Source organism: Oncorhynchus kisutch, linkage group LG9, assembly GCF_002021735.2.
Source record: "Oncorhynchus kisutch isolate 150728-3 linkage group LG9, Okis_V2, whole genome shotgun sequence".
NCBI classification, from domain to species: domain Eukaryota; kingdom Metazoa; phylum Chordata; class Actinopteri; order Salmoniformes; family Salmonidae; genus Oncorhynchus; species Oncorhynchus kisutch.
The window spans coordinates 46,142,731-46,164,569 of NC_034182.2; the positions used below are offsets into that span (position 1 = coordinate 46,142,731).

The following is a 21,839-nucleotide window of genomic DNA, read 5'->3' on the forward strand; positions in this document are numbered from 1 at the left end:
ACCTTTCAATGTGTCTATCAAGTTTTAGAACATATTTTAATCATGGGTTTATCACAATGCATCTTTCCTTGATTCCTTCCATTCTCTCCTCGCCTCCTTGTCAACTGTTCAAGGTCCCTTCCCTCAGGATGCAAAGAATTAAGATTAATTGAAAGAGCCAATGTGAGTGTGTATATAGGCGTGGTGTGTATAGAGATGTATATAGAGGTGTGGTGTGTATAGAGGTGTATATAGAGGTGTGGTGTGTATAGAGGTGTATATAGAGGTGTGGTGTGTATAGAGGTGTATATAGAGGTGTGGTGTGTATAGAGGTGTATATAGAGGTGTGGTGTGTATAGAGGTGTATATAGAGGTGTGGTGTATATAGAGGTGTATATAGAGGTGTGGTGTGTATAGAGGTGTGGTGTGTATAGAGGTGTGGTGTGTATAGAGGTGTATATAGAGGTGTGGTGTATATAGAGGTGTGTATAGAGGTGTGGTGTGTATAGAGGTGTATATAGAGGTGTGGTGTGTATAGAGGTGTATATAGAGGTGTTGTGTGCTGATCCCTGACTGTTTGATCCTTCCCATCCTCTTAGCGCTCCAATCCACATTCCGACCCAGCTCTGCTGGTTACCCCCGACAACGCCGTGTGTGTCTGTGCTCTAGGTATCCAGGTACTCTTTAGTCACAGTTATTTATTATTGTTTTCTGCCGTTAGACAGAATCATTCATCAGTCATGTTACAGGTATTACTAATTTAAACAACGATCATGAGAGGAGTGTAACATTTTGTTGCTGTGTCAGTCTCTGTCTCTCAGAGTTCTCAGGATATAGTTCTCTCTCTCCAGCTGGGCGTTCCTTTCTGATAGTTCTTTAATCTGTTCCCATAGCAACTCCACTTCCTCTCTGACCGCCAGCATCAGGTGGGTCTTTACAAGGTCCTGAAATATAGAAAACAATCTACACTGAGTGGACAAAACACTAAGAACACCTTCCTAATATTGAGTTCCACCCCCTTTCGCCCTCAGAACAGCCTCAATTTGTCTGGGTGTAACCGGTGTGAAATGGCTAGCTAGTTAGTGGAGTGCGCGCTAATAGCGTTTCAATCGGTGACGTCACTCGCTGAGACCTTGAAGTAGTTGTTCCCCTTGCTCTGCAAGGGCCGTGGCTTCTGTGGAGCGATGGGTAACGATGCTTCGTGGGAGGCAGTTGTAGATTTGTGCAGAGGGTCCCTGGTTCGAGCCCAGGTAGGCGTGAGGAGAGGGACGAAAGCTATACTGTTACTTGGACATGGTCTCTAAAGGGGGCGAAAGCATTCAACAGGGATGCTGGCCCATGTTGACTCCAATGCTTCCCACAGTTGTCAAGTTGGCTGCCTGTCCTTTGGATGGTGGACCATTTTTGATTCAACCGGGAAACTGTTGCAGTTCTTGCCACATACCGGTGTGCCTGGCACCTACTACCATACCATACTACCACCTACTACCATACCCCATTCAAAGGCACTTTAATATTTTGTCTTGCCAATTCACCTTCTGATTCGCACACATACACAATCCTTGTTTCAATTGTCCCAAGGCTTAAAAATCCTTCTTTAACCTGTCTCCTCCCCTTCATCTACACTGATTGAAGTGGATTTAACAAGTGACATCAATAAGGGATCATAGTTTTCACCTGGATTCACCTGGTCAGTCTCATGGAAAGAGCAGGTGTTCCTAATGTTTTGTCCAATCAGCGTATAAGTCAATTAAATTAAGAATAAATTCTTATTTTCAATGACGGCCTACACCGGCCAAACCCGGACGACACTGGGCCAATTGTGTGCCGCACTATGGGACTCCCAATCATGGCCGATAACTGTTAAAATAATGTCTGGGACTATAACAGAATTGATATGCAAGGCGAAAATCCAACCAGAATTATTTCTTTTTTATTATGGAGACCTATTGTTTCTATGTAACTCCACCTCCCAGAATGCAATTCCTATGGCTTCCACTAGATGTCAACATTCTTTATTCAAGGTTTCAGGCTTCTTTTTTGAAAAACACAACAGACACCTACCATGGCTTGCTCTATCTTGTTGTCGATTGCGATCATGCTGCTGCTCGACCCACTGCAAAGACGAGAAAATAAACAGTTTTGAATAGTGTGTGTGTGCGCGCGTCTAGATTCAGTGTAATGTTGTGGCACATGGTTCCCATCAGAGTATGTGAGTATGGAGTTGAGTGGTCGGAAATCCCACTCAGCCGCTCCACATCCTTTCCAACCGCTCCACTAAAAATCAAACCGCTCCTCGCTCACAAGGGAAAATAAACTAATTACCACTCATTCATTAAAACACCATTTAACCAACACCCATCTATTGTTATGACTACCTGGACCTATCATTTGATTTTGAATTATTGAAACCAAACCATATGATTTAAATGAAAAGTATTTTCATAAATATAAACCCTCTGAATAGGCTACATGCCATATTAAATACTCTGAATAGGCTACATGTCATATTAAATAGTATATAAACCCTCTGAATAGGCTACATGTCATATTAAACACTCTGAATAGGCTACATGTCATATTAAATAGTATATAAACCCTCTGAATAGGCTACATGTCATATTAAACACTCTGAATAGGCTACATGTCATATTAAATAGTATATAAACCCTCTGAATAGGCTACATGTCATATTAAACACTCTGAATAGGCTACATGTCATATTAAATAGTATATAAACCCTCTGAATAGGCTACATGTCATATTAAATAGTATATAAACCCTCTGAATAGGCTACATGTCATATTAAATACTCTGAATAGGCTACATGTCATATTAAATAGTATATAAACCCTCTGAATAGGCTACATGCCATATTAAATACTCTGAATAGGCTACATGTCATATTAAATAGTATATAAACCCTCTGAATAGGCTACATGTCATATTAAATACTCTGAATAGGCTACATGTCATATTAAATAGTATATAAACCCTCTGAATAGGCTACATGTCATATTAAACACTCTGAATAGGCTACATGTCATATTAAATAGTATATAAACCCTCTGAATAGGCTACATGTCATATTAAACACTCTGAATAGGCTACATGTCATATTAAATAGTATATAAACCCTCTGAATAGGCTACATGTCATATTAAATAGTATATAAACACTGAATAGACTACATGTCATATTAAATAGTATATAAACCCTGAATGGGCTACATGTCATATTAAATAGCATATAAACACTGAATAGGCTACATGTCATATTAAACACTCTGAATAGGCTACATGTCATATTAAATAGTATATAAACCCTCTGAATAGGCTACATGTCATATTAAACACTCTGAATAGGCTACATGTCATATTTAATAGCATATAAACACTGAATGGGCTACATGTCATATTAAATAGTATATAAACACTGAATGGGCTACATGTCATATTAAATAGTATATAAACACTGAATAGGCTACATGCCATATTAAACACTCTGAATAGGCTACATGTCATATTAAATAGCATATAAACCCTCTGAATAGGCTACATGTCATATTAAATAGTATATAAACACTGAATAGGCTACATGCCATATTAAATACTCTGAATAGGCTACATGTCATATTAAATAGCATATAAACCCTCTGAATAGGCTACATGTCATATTAAATAGCATATAAACACTGAATAGGCTACATGTCATATTAAATAGCATATAAACACTCTACATTAGTCAGGAGCCAGACAGGGCGCCTAAGAAGGAATGAGCATGTATTATTTAGGCTATTGTATTAGCCTATTATCTCAGTGATTTCAAGGCTATAGCCGACAAACAAATACATTGTGGCGCATTTGAGAGTGTGACACGCTAGGCTGGCAGGAACATAAAGCGCTCAGCACCTAAACATTTAGTTATATTAAATCATTATACTCAATAAATTGTTACTTAGAATGAAATTCAAATGAATGAAAAATGTCTTATTAGGCCCAGTGGCTTTGAATGAATGAGCTTTTTAGGCAATATAACAAAATCAAAATGCCAGGACTATTGGGCCAAAATCAATTGTAGCCTATTGTGGCACAAAATAATCAAAAGGTCTGACTGCTCAGAGATGCTTGGGAAAATGGTGACAACGGGGGACCAGCGTGTGTGTGTTTCAAGGGAAAGGGGTGTATCTGATCTCCATCAGCTAGGACTTGACATTGGTTAATCAAATCTTCCCATTTCTGCCAGTTTTTGCACAATTTCATGCCTTCACAAACAGCTGCAACTGCATATGCATTCACACATCAAGTCTTCTCTTGAGTTGGGCTCAGGATAGAACAACTGTTGAACATCTCTGAGTGTATGGTTGTTTGTGGGGAAAGAGGTTGAGTATGCATGAGTATCCCACATATGATGCTATGCGGGTAATATTGTTAGGGACAATACAGGATGAATCACAATAATTGTTTGCTGAAATAATAATTGTAATTTTTGTAATGGCAATCCTGGTTCTAGGTACCAATCCTGGTTCTAGGTAACAATCCTTTGCATGAACTGCCTACATTACTACGCATTTTATTTGTTAATTGTGGAAAATAAGACAGGCAATATTGTTACATTATATATATATATATATATATATATATATAAATAACTGCCAAAAAAAAAAGGTTCCCTTTTCAGACCCTTTCTTTCAAAGATTATTCGTACAGATCCAAATAACTGCACAGATCTTCATTGTAAAGGGTTTAAACACTTTCCCATGCTTGTTCAATGAATCATAATCAATTAATGAACACGCACCTGTGGAACGGTCGTTAAGACACTAACAGCTTACAGACGGTAGGCAATTAAGGTCACAGTTATGAAAACGTAGGACACTAAAGAGGCCTTTCTACTGACTCTGAAAACACTAAAGAAAGATGCCCTGGGTCCCTGCTCATCTGTGTGAACGTGCCTTAGGCATGCTGCAAGGAGGCATGAGGACTGCAGATGTGGCCAGGGCAATAAATTGCAATGACCATACTATGAGACACCTAAGACAGTTCTACAGGGAGACAGGACGCACAGCTGATCATCCTCGCAGTGGCAGACCACGTGTAACAACACCTGCACAGGATCGGTATATCCAAACATCACACCTGCCGGACAGGTACAGGACGGCAACAACAAATGCCCGAGTTAAACCAGGAACGCACAATCCCTCCATCAGTGCTCAGACTGTCCGCAACAAACTGAGAGAGCCTGGACCGAGGACTTGTAGGCCTTATCTAAGGCAGGCTCTCACCAGACATCACCGGCAACAACGTCGCCTATGGGCACAAACCCACCGTCGCTGGACCAGACAGGACTGACAAAAAGTGCTCCTCACTGACGAGTCGCGGTTTTGTCTCACCAGGTGTGATGGTTGGATTCACGTTTATCGTCGAAGGAATGAGCGTTACGCCGAGGCCAGTACTTTGGAGCGGGATCGATTTGGAGGTGGAGGGTCCATCATGGTCTGGGACAGGATTCTCGCCCTCCCTAAAAGACAAGGAATATAATATCTATTGTTTACAGGAAACTCATTCAATTATTTTAGATGAAGTTGTGAGGAAAAAGGACAGGGGGGGGGGAGAAATATACTTCTCCAATGGGCAAGAAATTTAAAAGAGGTGATGATATCAATAAAAAATTATTTTGATCCAAATGTGCAAATTGTCCAACAGATCCAGAAGGTAGAGGGATGATTTTAAATATGTTATTGGACCATAAACAGACGTCTCATTTACCTTTACGGTCCAAATAATGATGATCCACGCTTATTTGAAAATATATATAATAATTTATCAACCTTACAAGCAATACAAGACTATTATTATGGTGATCGATTATAATATGGTTTTAAATACATCTATGGAACGTAAAGGAAATCACGAATGTCATGGATATATTGGAACTAGTAGATATTTGGATGCTTAATTATCCTGACCTAGTGAGATATACATGGCAGAGGCTTAACCAAAAAGTTAGAAAGAAAACAAGTTTTGATAGGGGAGTGAATGCGGTCAGATCAACAAATAATTGGCATATACATTACATTTACAGAAATTCCACGTGGAAGAGGATATTGAAAATGTAATCAAAGCCTATTGGATGATAAATTATTCTGTCCTTGCTAAAAAGTTATTACAGACTTTTTCCTAAATAAACATAGGTACAGAAAATCCCCTTATTGTATGGGACACTTTTAAAATGTGTATTTAGAGGCCATGCAGCTCAGTACTCATCTATAAAACAAAAGCAATTTAGGTGAAACGAGTCCATATTAACAAAGGAAATAGAAGGACAGTACTGATAGATAGTTTTATTGCTATCAGAATATTTGAGAGGACAAACATGGAGGAACCTGTGGAGGGAATGGAGGAACCTATGGAGGGAATGGAGGAGCCTATGGAGGAACCTATGGAGGAACCCATGGAGGAACCCATGGAGGAACCTATGGAGGGAATGGAGGAACCTATGGAGGGAATGGAGGAACCTATGGAGGGAATGGAGGAACCTATGGAGGAACCTATGGAGGAACCTATGGAGGAACCCATGGAGGAACCCATGGAGGAACCCATGGAGGGAATGGAGGAACCTATGGAGGGAATGGAGGAACCTATGGAGGAACCTATGGAGGAACCCATGGAGGGAATGGAGGAACCTGTGGAGGGAATGGAGGAACCTGTGGAGGGAATGGAGGAACCTATGGAGGGAATGGAGGAACCTATGGAGGAAATGGAGGAACCTGTGGAGGGAATGGAGGAACCTGTGGAGGGAATGGAGGAACCTGTGGAGGGAATGGAGGAACCTGTGGAGGGAATGGAGGAACCTGTGGAGGGAATGGAGGAACCTGTGGAGGGAATGGAGGAACCTGTGGAGGGAATGGAGGAACCTGTGGAGGGAATGGAGGAACCTGTGGAGGGAATGGAGGAACCTATGGAGGGAATGGAGGAACCTGTGGAGGGAATGGAGGAACCTGTGGAGGGAATGGAGGAACCTGTGGAGGGAATGGAGGAACCTGTGGAGGGAATGGAGGAACCTGTAGAGGGAATGGAGGAACCTGTGGAGGGAATGGAGGAACCTGTAGAGGGAATGGAGGAACCTGTGGAGGGAATGGAGGAACCTGTGGAGGGAATGGAGGAACCTGTGGAGGGAATGGAGGAACCTGTGGAGGGAATGGAGGAACCTGTGGAGGGAATGGAGGAACCTGTGGAGGGAATGGAGGAACCTGTGGAGGGAATGGAGGAACCTGTGGAGGGAATGGAGGAAACCTGTGGAGGGAATGGAGGAACCTGTGGAGGGAATGGAGGAACCTGTGGAGGGAATGGAGGAACCTGTGGAGGGAATGGAGGAACCTGTGGAGGGAATGGAGGAAACCTGTGGAGGGAATGGAGGAACCTGTGGAGGGAATGGAGGAACCTGTGGAGGGAATGGAGGAACCTGTGGAGGGAATGGAGGAACCTGTGGAGGGAATGGAGGAAACCTGTGGAGGGAATGGAGGAACCTGTGGAGGGAATGGAGGAACCTGTGGAGGGAATGGAGGAAACCTGTGGAGGGAATGGAGGAAACCTGTGGAGGGAATGGAGGAACCTGTGGAGGGAATGGAGGAACCTGTGGAGGGAATGGAGGAACCTGTGGAGGGAATGGAGGAACCTGTGGAGGGAATGGAGGAACCTGTGGAGGGAATGGAGGAACCTGTGGAGGGAATGGAGGAACCTGTGGAGGGAATGGAGGAACCTGTGGAGGGAATGGAGGAACCTGTGGAGGGAATGGATGGAACCTGTGGAGGGGAATGGAGAAACCTGTGGAGGGAATGGAGGAACCTTGGAGGGAATGGGGACCTGTGGAGGAATGGAGGAACCTGTGGAGGGAATGGAGGAAACCTGTGGGAGGGAAGGGAGGAACCTGTGGAGGGAATGGACGGAACCTTGGGAATGGAGGAACTGTGGAGGAATGGGACCTGTGGAGGGATATGGAAGGAACCTGTGGAGGGAATGGAGAACCTGTGGAGGGAATGGAGGAACACCTGTGGAGGAATGGAGGCAACTGTGGAGGGAATGTAGACCTGTGGAGGGAATGGAGGAACCTGTGGAGGGAATGAGGACCCTGGGAGGGACATGGAGGACCTGTGGAGGGAATGGAGGAACTGTGGAGGGAATGGAGGAACCTGTGGAGGAATGGAGGAACCTGTGGAGGGAATGGAGGAACCTGTGGAGGGAATGGAGGAACCTGTAGAGGGAATGGAGGAACCTGTGGAGGGAATGGAGGAACCTGTGGAGGGGAACTGTGGGAATGGAACCTGTGGAGGGAATGGAGGAACCTGTGGAGGGAATGGAGGAACCTGTGGAGGGAATGGAGGAACCTGTGGAGGGAATGGAGGAACCTGTGGAGGGAATGGAGGAACCTGTGGAGGGAATGGAGGAACCTGTGGAGGGAATGGAGGAACCTGTGGAGGGAATGGAGGAACCTGTTGGAGGGAATGGAGGAACCTGTGGAGGGAATGGAGGAACCTGTGGAGGGAATGGAGGAACCTGTGGAGGGAATGGAGGAACCTGTGGAGGGAATGGAGGAACCTGTGGAGGGAATGGAGGAACCTGTGGAGGGAATGGAGGAACCTGTGGAGGGAATGGAGGAACCTGTGGAGGGAATGGAGGAACCTGTGGAGGGAATGGAGGAACCTGTGGAGGGAATGGAGGAACCTGTGGAGGGAATGGAGAAACCTGTGGAGGGAATGGAGAAACTTATTCAAGAAAGATCAAGTTTAATTTATTATAAAAATAAAGCAAACTGGATGGAAAATGCAGAAAAATGCAAATTATTTTTTGAAATCTTCAACGTAGAAATTACCAAAAATAATTGACTGAAACTTGTTACAAATGACAGTCACCAATGATTCACCAAACTATATTTACAAAGAAGAAGCAAAGTACTTTAAGCATGTTTTCATTTCACTCTTCTCCATCTCCTCTAACCGAAGATAATTGTATAGATAAAAAAATAAAACATCCATATGAAACAAAATGTGTAAAAACTTCCTGAAGGCACGGTTTATTCAGAAACTAAAGGGGTCTGAATACTTCCTGAAGGCACGGTTTATTCAGAAACTAAAGGGGTCTGAATACTTCCTGAAGGCACGGTTTATTCAGAAACTAAAGGGGTCTGAATACTTCCTGAAGGCACGGTTTATTCAGAAACTAAAGGGGTCTGAATACTTCCTGAAGGCACGGTTTATTCAGAAACTAAAGGGGTCTGAATACTTCCTGAAGGCACGGTTTATTCAGAAACTAAAGGGGTCTGAATACTTCCTGAAGGCACGGTTTATTCAGAAACTAAAGGGGTCTGAATACTTCCTGAAGGCACGGTTTATTCAGAAACTAAAGGGGTCTGAATACTTCCTGAAGGCACAGTTTATTCAGAAACTAAAGGGGTCTGAATACTTCCTGAAGGCACGGTTTATTCAGAAACTAAAGGGGTCTGAATACTTCCTGAAGGCACAGTTTATTCAGAAACTAAAGGGGTCTGAATACTTCCTGAAGGCACAGTTTATTCAGAAACTAAAGGGGTCTGAATACTTCCTGAAGGCACGGTTTATTCAGAAACTAAAGGGGTCTGAATACTTCCTGAAGGCACAGTTTATTCAGAAACTAAAGGGGTCTGAATACTTCCTGAAGGCACGGTTTATTCAGAAACTAAAGGGGTCTGAATACTTCCTGAAGGCACAGTTTATTCAGAAACTAAAGGGGTCTGAATACTTCCTGAAGGCACGGTTTATTCAGAAACTAAAGGGGTCTGAATACTTCCTGAAGGCACGGTTTATTCAGAAACTAAAGGGGTCTGAATACTTCCTGAAGGCACGGTTTATTCAGAAACTAAAGGGGTCTGAATACTTCCTGAAGGCACGGTTTATTCAGAAACTAAAGGGGTCTGAATACTTCCTGAAGGCACGGTTTATTCAGAAACTAAAGGGGTCTGAATACTTCCTGAAGGCACGGTTTATTCAGAAACTAAAGGGGTCTGAATACTTCCTGAAGGCACGGTTTATTCAGAAAGTATTCCTACCTTCTTTTTTTGTTACATTTTAAAATAAGGCTGTAATGTATGGTTTTTTCCCCCCCTCATCAATCTACACACAATACCCCATAATGACATCACAATACCCCATAATGACATCACAATACCCCATAATGACAAAGCAAAAACAGGTTTTTAGAAATGTTTGCTAATTTATAAAAAATAAACTGAAATATCACATTTACATTCAGGCCAAAGAGTTCAATCTGGTTTTCATCAGACCAGAGAATCTGGTTTCTAATAGTCTAAGAGTCATTAGGTGGCTTTTGGCAAACTCCAAGCTGGCTGTCATGTGCCTTTCACTGAGAAAGGTTGCAAGTTCAAATCCCCGAGCTGTCAAGGTACAAATCTGTCGTTCTGCCCCTGAACAGGCAGTTAACCCTCTGTTCCTAGGCCGTCATTGAAAATAAGAATTTGTTCTTAAGTGACTTGCCTAGTTAAATAAAGGTCAAATAAAAAATAAAAAAGTGGCTTCCGTCTGGCCACTCTACCATAAAGGCCTGATTGGTGGAGTGCTACAGAGATGGTTGTCCTTCTGGAAGGTTCTCCCATCTCCACAGAGGAATTCTGGAACTCTGTCAGCGTGACCATCGGGTTCTTGGCCACCTCCCTGACCAAGGCCATTCCCCCCAGATTGCTCAGTATAGCCGGGCGGCCACCTCTGGCCGCAAAAGGCATGGATTTTTTTAGGGGGCATTGCGGCCACACAAAGGGGATGCCGCCGTGAAATTCTAGGCATTATCAAGTGCTGGTCAAATTGTGAATGAGTGACTGATGTAGTGTGTACAGCCTGCGCAAAAAAAACTAAGCAGAGCTCCTGCCTTTCAAGCAACCTTTTTCAAATCATCATCAGAGCCTCATCATGCAGCCTTACAATGTATTATCAAATCAAAACATAACCCAACGTCAGTAGAACAGCCTAAAGTTATATAAATAACTCTAAATTAAGCATATAGGATGTTTCTTTGGTGATCGCTCAACACTGAACAGCCACATGTGCGCCCTCCCTCAAATCTCTTGGAGAAAATATCCTTTCTATTTTATTCAGCTTTGTTCAATTGTATTCCTCATACTATAAAATACTATAAAATAATACCACGGAATTCTAAGCAAATCTTGTCTGCTAAATGAACTAGTGTAGCCTAGAGCCATATGGCACAGCCAGATCAGGGCCTAACATAAGGACTGACTCAGAGGACGCTATTGTGTTGTTCTGAAATAGACTACATTTTCTTCAGACCTGTCTGTCTAAAATAAATAATGAATTTATTGTGAAGGTGTAGGCTCGATTAAATTAATTTATTAGACTTTAAAAAGAGTAGATGTTCCAAAGGTCAGTGGCTTGTAGGCTATCTGTGGAAGACAGGAGATGCTAAATGTGTTTTATGTTCGTGGCTGACAAAACTTTGACTGCCACAGCCTTAGAATAAATTGCCATTAGATTTGCCCATGGTCTTTTCAGATCACCCAGTATGGAGCCAGCTACCCTAACCCCACAGAGCCAGATGAGCCCCAACTCTAAACCAGCCCCAGCCAGCTACCCTAACCCCACAGAGCCAGAGACCCAACTCTAAACCAGCCCCAGCCAGCTACCCTAACCCCACAGAGCCAGAGACCCAACTCTAAACCAGCCCCAGCCAGCTACCCTAACCCCACAGAGCCAGAGACCCAACTCTAAACCAGCCCCAGCCAGCTACCCTAATCCCACAGAGCCAGAGACCCAACTCTAAACCAGCCCCAGCCAGCTACCCTAACCCCACAGAGCCAGATGAGCCCCAACTCTAAACCAGCCCCAGCCAGCTACCCTAACCCCACAGAGCCAGATGAGCCCCAACTCTAAACCAGCCAGCAACCCTAACCCCACAGAGCCAGATGAGCCCCAACTCTAAACCAGCCAGCAACCCTAACCCCACAGAGCCAGATGAGCCCCAACTCTAAACCAGCCAGCAACCCTAACCCCACAGAGCCAGATGAGCCCCAACTCTAAACCAGCCAGCAACCCTAACCCCACAGAGCCAGATGAGCCCCAACTCTAAACCAGCCAGCAACCCTAACCCCACAGAGCCAGATGAGCCCCAACTCTAAACCAGCCAGCAACCCTAACCCCACAGAGCCAGATGAGCCCCAACTCTAAACCAGCCAGCAACCCTAACCCCACAGAGCCAGATGAGCCCCAACTCTAAACCAGCCAGCAACCCTAACCCCACAGAGCCAGATGAGCCCCAACTCTAAACCAGCCAGCAACCCTAACCCCACAGAGCCAGATGAGCCCCAACTCTAAACCAGCCAGCAACCCTAACCCCACAGAGCCAGATGAGCCCCAACTCTAAACCAGCCAGCAACCCTAACACCACAGAGCCAGATGAGCCCCAACTCTAAACCAGCCAGCAACCCTAACGCCACAGAGCCAGATGAGCCAACTCTAAACCAGCCAGCAACCCTAACACCACAGAGCCAGATGAGCCCCAACTAGAAACCAGCCAGCAACCCTAACGCCACAGAGCCAGATGAGCCCCAACTCTAAACCAGCCCCAGCCAGCTACCCTAACCCCACGGAGCCAGATGAGCCCCAACTCTAAACCAGCCCCAGCCAGCTACCCTAACCCCACAGAGCCAGAGACCCAACTCTAAACCAGCCCCAGCCAGCCAGCTACCCTAACCCCACAGAGCCAGAGACCCAACTCTAAACCAGCCCCAGCCAGCCAGCTACCCTAACCCCACAGAGCCAGATGAGCCCCAACTCTAAACCAGCCCCAGCCAGCCAGCTACCCTAACCCCACAGAGCCCGATGAGTCCCAACTCTAAACCAGCCCCAGCCAGCTACCCTAACCCCACAGAGCCAGAGACCCAACTCTAAACCAGCCCCAGCCAGCCAGCTACCCTAACCCCACAGAGCCCGATGAGTCCCAACTCTAAACCAGCCCCAGCCAGCTACCCTAATCCCACAGAGCCAGAGACCCAACTCTAAACCAGCCCCAGCCAGCTACCCTAATCCCACAGAGCCAGAGACCCAACTCTAAACCAGCCCCAGCCAGCTACCCTAATCCCACAGAGCCAGAGACCCAACTCTAAACCAGCCCCAGCCAGCTACCCTAATCCCACAGAGCCAGAGACCCAACTCTAAACCAGCCCCAGCCAGCTACCCTAATCCCACAGAGCCAGAGACCCAACTCTAAACCAGCCCCAGCCAGCTACCCTAATCCCACAGAGCCAGAGACCCAACTCTAAACCAGCCCCAGCCAGCTACCCTAACCCCACAGAGCCAGAGACCCAACTCTAAACCAGCCCCAGCCAGCCAGCTACCCTAATCCCACAGAGCCAGAGACCCAACTCTAAACCAGCCCCAGCCAGCCAGCTACCCTAACCCCACAGAGCCAGAGACCCAACTCTAAACCAGCCCCAGCCAGCTACCCTAACCCCACAGAGCCAGAGACCCAACTCTAAACCAGCCCCAGCCAGCCAGCTACCCTAACCCCACAGAGCCAGAGACCCAAATCTAAACCAGCCCCAGCCAGCTACCCTAACCCCACAGAGCCAGAGACCCAACTCTAAACCAGCCCCAGCCAGCCAGCTACCCTAACCCCACAGAGCCAGAGACCCAACTCTAAACCAGCCCCAGCCAGCCAGCTACCCTAATCCCACAGAGCCAGAGACCCAACTCTAAACCAGCCCCAGCCAGCCAGCTACCCTAACCCCACAGAGCCAGAGACCCAACTCTAAACCAGCCCCAGCCAGCTACCCTAACCCCACAGAGCCAGAGACCCAACTCTAAACCAGCCCCAGCCAGCTACCCTAATCCCACAGAGCCAGAGACCCAACTCTAAACCAGCCCCAGCCAGCTACCCTAACCCCACAGAGCCAGAGACCCAACTCTAAACCAGCCCCAGCCAGCCAGCTACCCTAATCCCACAGAGCCAGAGACCCAACTCTAAACCAGCCCCAGCCAGCCAGCTACCCTAACCCCACAGAGCCAGAGACCCAACTCTAAACCAGCCCCAGCCAGCTACCCTAACCCCACAGAGCCAGAGACCCAACTCTAAACCAGCCCCAGCCAGCCAGCTACCCTAACCCCACAGAGCCAGAGACCCAAATCTAAACCAGCCCCAGCCAGCTACCCTAACCCCACAGAGCCAGAGACCCAACTCTAAACCAGCCCCAGCCAGCCAGCTACCCTAACCCCACAGAGCCAGAGACCCAACTCTAAACCAGCCCCAGCCAGCCAGCTACCCTAACCCCACAGAGCCCGATGAGTCCCAACTCTAAACCAGCCCCAGCCAGCTACCCTAACCCCACAGAGCCCGATGAGTCCCAACTCTAAACCAGCCCCAGCCAGCTACCCTAACCCCACAGAGCCCGATGAGTCCCAACTCTAAACCAGCCCCAGCCAGCCAGCTACCCTAACCCCACAGAGCCAGATGAGTCCCAACTCTAAACCAGCCCCAGCCAGCCAGCTACCCTAACCCCACAGAGCCAGATGAGTCCCAACTCTAAACCAGCCCCAGCCAGCCAGCTACCCTAACCCCACAGAGCCAGATGAGTCCCAACTCTAAACCAGCCCCAGCCAGCTACCCTAACCCCACAGAGCCAGATGAGTCCCAACTCTAAACCAGCCCCAGCCAGCCAGCTACCCTAACCCCACAGAGCCAGAGACCCAACTCTAAACCAGCCCCAGCCAGCTACCCTAACCCCACAGAGCCAGAGACCCAACTCTAAACCAGCCCCAGCCAGCTACCCTAATCCCACAGAGCCAGAGACCCAACTCTAAACCAGCCCCAGCCAGCCAGCTACCCTAACCCCACAGAGCCAGAGACCCAACTCTAAACCAGCCCCAGCCAGCTACCCTAACCCCACAGAGCCAGAGACCCAACTCTAAACCAGCCCCAGCCAGCTACCCTAACCCCACAGAGCCAGAGACCCAACTCTAAACCAGCCCCAGCCAGCTACCCTAACCCCACAGAGCCAGAGACCCAACTCTAAACCAGCCCCAGCCAGCTACCCTAACCCCACAGAGCCAGAGACCCAACTTTAAACCAGCCCCAGCCAGCTACCCTAACCCCACAGAGCCAGAGACCCAACTCTAAACCAGCCCCAGCCAGCTACCCTAACCCCACAGAGCCAGAGACCCAACTCTAAACCAGCCCCAGCCAGCTACCCTAACCCCACAGAGCCAGAGTCCCAACTCTAAACCAGCCCCAGCCAGCTACCCTAACCCCACAGAGCCAGAGACCCAACTCTAAACCAGCCCCAGCCAGCTACCCTAACCCCACAGAGCCAGAGACCCAACTCTAAACCAGCCCCAGCCAGCAAGTTGATCCCAGATGAGAGAAGGCTTTGTCTGTGGATTTAGATTATGTCCTGATTCTATCCACACGTCTCATTGGCTAATCCTCATTTCACTTTTCCCGCAGGGCAGAATCTCCTGTCAAGGCGAGGGGAGTCTGCTCACATGAGGTACCATTCTGCCTCTCCCACACACCACACTGTTCTGCACTCTCATTGGTTCACACAGGTGCAAACTCCTCCTAAACCCGTCCCCTCAGTGCCTCATCCAATGACAACACGTGTCATTCTCAGCCGCCCACTCGCACTGAGTATGTTGATTATGCTGAGAGAGAGATGCTGAGAGAGAGAGAGCGATGCTCGAGAGAGGAGAGAGAGAGTTGAGAGCCGAGAGATGCTGAGAGAGAGAGATGCTGAGAGAGAGAGAGAGAGAGATGCTGAGAGAGAAGAGTAGAGAGATGCTGAGAGAGAGAGAGAGATGCTGAGAGGGAGAGATGCTGCGAGAGAATGCTGAGAGAGAGAGAGAGATATGCTGAGCGAGAGAGAGAGAGATGCGAGAGAGCGAGAGAGGATGTGAGAGATCGAGATATGCTGAGAGAGAGAGAGGGAGATTGCGGGGGGGGGGGGGGGGTGGTGAGAGAGAGAGAAGATTGCTGAGAGAGATGAGAGAGATGCTGAGAGAGAGAGAGAGCTGAGAGAGATGTGATAGAGAGAGAGAGCGAAGATGCGAGAGCGAGAGAGAGAGAGATGCTGAGAGAGAGAGAGAGATGCTGAGAGGGAGAGAGAGGAGATGCTGAGAGAGAGAGAGAGAGAGATCGAGAGAGAGAGAGATGCTGAGAGAGAGAGAGAGATGCTGAGAGAGAGAGAGATGCTGAGAGAGAGAGATGCTAGAGAGAGAGAGAGAGAGAGAGAGATGCTGAGAGAGAGAGATGCTGAGAGAGAGAGAGAGAGAGAGAGATGCTGAGAGAGAGAGAGATGCTGAGAGGAGAGAGATGCTGAGAGAGAGAGATGCTGAGAGAGAGAGATGCTGAGAGAGAGAGATGCTGAGATGAGAGAGAGAGAGAGATGCTGAGAGAGAGATGCTGAGAGGGAGATGCTGAGAGAGAGAGAGAGACAGAGAGAGAGAGACGCTGAGAGAGTGATGCTGAGAGAGAGATGCTGAGAGAGAGATGCTGAGAGAGAGAGAGAGACAGAGAGAGAGAAGAATGCTGAGAGAGAGAGAGAGAGAGATGCTGAGAGAGAGATGGATGGATGAGAAGGGGACATTGGACTACACTTTAAATAGAGAGGAACGAGTGCACACTTAAGGGAGGAGCCAGCCTGATCAGCCACCAGCCTGTGATTATGCAAGACTACACAGTCTTAGGCCTCTAGCTCATTCACTCACTTCCTCATCCCCCACATCAGCCACAATAATGCTAAATTACCTTGGATTGTAAACTTGTCATGGTCAAAACATATAGATTCAATGGTTGTAAAGATGGGGAGAGGTTTGTCTGTAATAAAGAGATGCTCTGCTTTTTTGACACCACACTCCACAAAGAAAGTCCTGCAGGCTCTAGTTTGATCTTATCTGGGTTATTGTCCAGTCGTGTGGTCCAGCGCTGCGAAGAAGGACCTACGCTGAACAAAAATATAAAAACGTAACATGCAACTATTTCTAACATTTTGTTGAGTTGCAGTTCATATAAGAAAAATCAGTAAATTGAAAAAAATTCATTAGGACCTAATCTATGGATTTCACATGACTGGGAATACATTAGGACCTAATCTATGGATTTCACATGACTGGGAATACATTAGGACCTAATCTATGGATTTCACATGACTGGGAATACATTAGGACCTAATCTATGGATTTCACATGACTGGGAATACATTAGGACCTAATCTATGGATTTCACATGACTGGGAATACATTAGGACCTAATCTATGGATTTCACATGACTGGGAATACATTAGGACCTAAACTATGGATTTCACATGACTGGGAATACATTAGGACCTAATCTATGGATTTCACATGACTGGGAATACATTAGGACCTAATCTATGGATTTCACATGACTGGGAATACATTAGGACCTAATCTATGGATTTCACATGACTGGGAATACATTAGGACCTAATCTATGGATTTCACATGACTGGGAATACATTAGGACCTAATCTATGGATTTCACATGACTGGGAATACATTAGGACCTAATCTATGGATTTCACATGACTGGGAATACATTAGGACCTAATCTATGGATTTCACATGACTGGGAATACATTAGGACCTAATCTATGGATTTCACATGACTGGGAATACAGATACGCATCTGTTGGTTACAAATACCTTATAAAAAAGGTACGGGCGTGGATCAGAAACCAGTCAGCATCTGCTGTGACCATTTGCCTCATGCAGTGCGACACATCTCCTTCACATAGAGTTGATCAGGCTGTTGATTGTGACCTTTTGAATGTTGTCTCACTCCTCTTCAATGGCTGTGTGAAGTTGCTGGATATTGGACTGGAACACGCTGTCATACACGTTGATCCAGAGCATCCCAAACATGCTCAATGGGTGACAAGTCTGGTGAGTATGCAGGCCTTGGAAGAACTAGGACATTTTCAGCTTCCAGGAATTGTGTGCAGATCCTTGTGACATCCTTGTGACGTGCATTATCATGCTGAAACATGAGGTGATGGCGGTGGATGAATGGCACGACAATGGGCCTCAGGATCTCGTCACGGTATCTCTGTGCATTCACATTGCCATCAATAAAATGCAATTGCTTTCACTGTCTGTAGCTTATGCCTGCCCATACCATAACCCCACCATGGGGCACTCTGTTTACAAAGTTGACATCGGCAAAACGCTCACCCACACAACACCACACACGCTCTGTCAAACTGTTGAAATCAGGATTTATCCGTGAAGAGCACACTTCTCCAGTGTGCCAGTGGCAATCATAAGTTGAGTATTTGTCCACTGAAGACGGTTACAATGCCGAAAGGCATTCAGAGCAGAACCCTGGTGAGAATGAGGATGAGAACGCAGATGAGCTTCCCTGAGACGGTATCTGACAGATTGTGCATAAATTCTTCGGTTGTGCAAACCCAGAGTTTGATCAGCTGTCCGGTGGCTGGTCTCAGACGATCCAGCAGGTGAAGAAGCCGGATGTGGATGTCCTGGGCTGGTGTGGTTCCACGTGGTCTGGGGTTGTGAGGCCTGTTGGACGTACTACCAAATTCTATAAAATTACATTGGAGGCAGCTTATGGTACAGAAATGTAAATTATATTCTCAATTACATTCCTGCAGTCAGCCTGACAATTTCACGCTCCTTCGACACATCTGTGTTTAATAGACAAACAGGCTTGAAGGTGTGATTCCAGGGTAATAAAAGGTGGAGGCACCTAGCTAGTGGTGTCTATTCAGCAGTCTTATGGTCTGGGGGTAGAAACAGCTGACTAGTGGTGTCTATTCAGCAGCCTGATGGTAGAAACAGCTGACTAGTGGTGTCTATTCAGCAGCCTGATGGTAGAAACAGCTGACTAGTGGTGTCTATTCAGCAGCCTGATGGTCTGGGGGTAGAAACAGCTGACTATTGGTCTACCCCTACCCGTCTACCCCTACCCCGGTCAACAGCTCTGGATCCACCCACAGCAACTCGCCCAAGCCTCCCCCATTTCTCCTTCACCAAAATCAAGATATCTGATGTTCTGAAAGAGCTGCAAAATCTGGACTGCTACAAATCAGCTGGGCTAGACAATCTGGACCTTCTCTTTCTAAATTTATCAGCCGCAATTGTTGCAACCCCTATTACTAGCCTGTTCAACCTCTTTCATATCGTCTGAGATCCCCAAAGATTGGAAAGCTACCCCCTTTGATGAGGGAAACACTCTAGACCCAAACTGTTACAGACCTACAGTTGAAGTCGGAAGTTTACATACACCTTAGCCAAACACATTTAAACTCACTTTTTCACAATGTGAAATTTAACCCTATTAACTCTAGTACAAATTCCCTTTCTTAGGTCAGTTAGGATCACCACTATTTTAAGAATGTGAAATGTCAAAATAATAGTAGAGAGAATTATTTCTTTCATCACATTCCCAGTGGGTCAGAAGTTGACATACACTCAATTAGTATTTGGTAGCATTTCTTTTAAAAGCTGTTTAACTTGGGTCAAATGTTTCAGATAACCTTCCACAATCTAACCCCACAACAAGTTGGGTGAATTTTGGCCCATTCATCCTGACAGAGCTGGTGTAACTGAGTCAGGTTTGTAGGCCTCCTTGCTCGCACATGCTTTTTCAGTTCTGCCCACAAAGTTTCTATAGGATTGAGGTCAGGGATTTGTGATGGCCACTCCAATACCTTGACTTTGTTGTCCTTAAGCCATTTTGCCACAACTTTGGAAGAATGCTTGGAGTCATTGTCCATTTGGAAGACCCATTTGTTACCAAGCTTTAACTTCCTGACTGATGTCTTGAGATGTTGCTTCAATATATCCACATACTGTTCCTCCCTCATGATGCTATCTATTTTGTGAAGTGCACCAGTCCCTCCTGCAGCAAAGCAGCCCCACAACATGATGCTGCCACCCCCGTGCTTCACAGTTGGGATGGTGTTCTTTAACTTGCAAGCCTCCCCCTTTTTCCTCCAAACATAACGATGGTCATTATGGCCAAACAGTTCTCTGTTTGTTTCATCAGACCAGAGGACACTTCTCCAAAAAGTACGATCTTTATCCCCATGTGCAGTTGCAAACCGTAGTCTGGATTTTTTAATGGTGGTTTTGGAGCAGTAGCTTCTTCCTTGCTGTGCGCCTTCCAGGTTATGTCGATATAGAAGTCATTTTACTGTGAATAGATACTTTTGTACCCGTTTCCTCCAGCATCTTCACAAGGTCCTTTGCTGTTGTTATGGGATTGATTTGCACTTTCGTACCAAAGTACGTTCATCTAGTTCAATTCTCGGGCCGACTCTTTTCTCTGTATACATCAATGATGTTGCTCGTGCTGCTGGTGATTCTCTGATCCACCTCTATGCAGACGACACCATTCTGTATACTTCTGGCCCGTCATTGGACACTGTAACCTCCAGATGAGCTTCAATGTCATACAACACTCCTTCCGTGGCCTCCAACTGCTCTTAGATGCATGTAAAACTAAATGCATGCTCTTCAACCGATCGCTGCCCGGACCTGCCCGCCCGTCCAGCATCACTACTCTGGACGGTTCTGACTTAGAATATGTGGACAACTACAAATTCCTAGGTGTCTGGTTAGACTGTAAACTCTCCTTCCAGACTCACATTAAGAATCTCAAATCCAAAATTAAATCTAGAATGTTTGCTGCCAAACATACCCTGACTATCCTACCAATCCTTGGCTTCGGCAATGTAATTTACAAAATAGCCTCCAACACTCTACTCAGCAAATTGGATGTAGTCTATCACAGTGCCATCCATTGAGTCACCAAAGCCCCATATACTACCCACCACTGCGACCTGTATGCTCTCGTTGGCTGGCCCTCACTTCATATTCGTCGCCAGACCCACTGGCTCCAGGTCATCTATAAGTCTTTGCTAGGTAAAGCTCCACGTTATCTCAGCTCACTGGTCACCATAGCAGCACCCACCCGTAGCACGTGCTCCAGCAGGTATATCTCAGTGGTCACCCCATAGCCAATTCCTCCTTTGGCTGCCTTTCCTTCCAGTTCTCTGCTGCCTATGACTGGAACTAATTGCAAAAATCGCTGAAGTTGGAGACTCATACCTCCCTCACTAGCTTTAAGCATCAGCTATCAGAGAATCTTACAGATCAATGTACCTGTAAACAGCCCATCTGTAAATAGCCCATCCGGCCAACTACCTCCTCCCCATATTGTTATTTATCTTGCTCTTTTGCACCCCAGTATCTCTACTTGCACATTCATCTTCTGCACATGTATCACTCCAGTGTTAAATTGCTAAATTGTCATTATTTGGCCACAATTGCCTATTTATTGCCTTACCTCCCTAATCTTACCTCATTTGCACACACTGTATATAGACTTTTCTATTGTGTTATTGACTGTGCGTTTGTTTATTCCATGTGTAACTCTGTTGTTGTTTGTGTCGAACTGCTTTATCTTGGCCAGGTCGCAGTTGTAAATGAGAACTTGTTCTCAACTGGCCTGCCTGGTTAAATAAAGGTGTTCTCAACTAGCCTACCTGGTTAAATAAAGGTGTTCTCAACTGGCCTACCTGGTTAAATAAAGGTGTTCTCAACTAGCCTACCTGGTTAAATAAAGGTGTTCTCAACTGGCCTACCTGGTTAAATAAAGGTGTTCTCAACTAGCCTACCTGGTTAAATAAAGGTGTTCTCAACTAGCCTACCTGGTTAAATAAAGGTGTTCTCAACTAGCCTACCTGGTTAAATAAAGGTGTTCTCAACTGGCCTACCTGGTTAAATAAAGGTGTTCTCAACTAGCCTACCTGGTTAAAT

The 21,839-nt window shown here is 46.2% G+C and overlaps 1 protein-coding gene across 5 annotated transcripts in view; it reads right to left on the reverse strand.

Moving 5' to 3' along the window:
* Positions 1-659: 659 nt before the first annotated feature.
* LOC109896534 (TSC22 domain family protein 4-like) overlaps positions 660-21,839 on the reverse strand; it is a 42,754-nt gene continuing 21,574 nt past the window's right edge. For 4 of the 5 annotated variants that reach the window (XR_004211084.1, XR_004211085.1, XM_031832709.1 and 1 more), the window contains 3 exons: positions 5,372-5,499; positions 2,044-2,095; positions 660-923 (listed from right to left, as the gene is read on the reverse strand). Coding sequence is in view for 3 of the 5 variants with exons in the window: in XM_031832709.1 (XP_031688569.1) it covers positions 2,076-2,095; positions 5,372-5,499 (148 nt within the window). In the remaining 2 variants the exon portion in view is untranslated. The remainder of the gene's footprint in view (positions 924-2,043; positions 2,096-5,371; positions 5,500-21,839) is intronic. The other variant, XM_020490788.2, reaches the window with a different exon arrangement.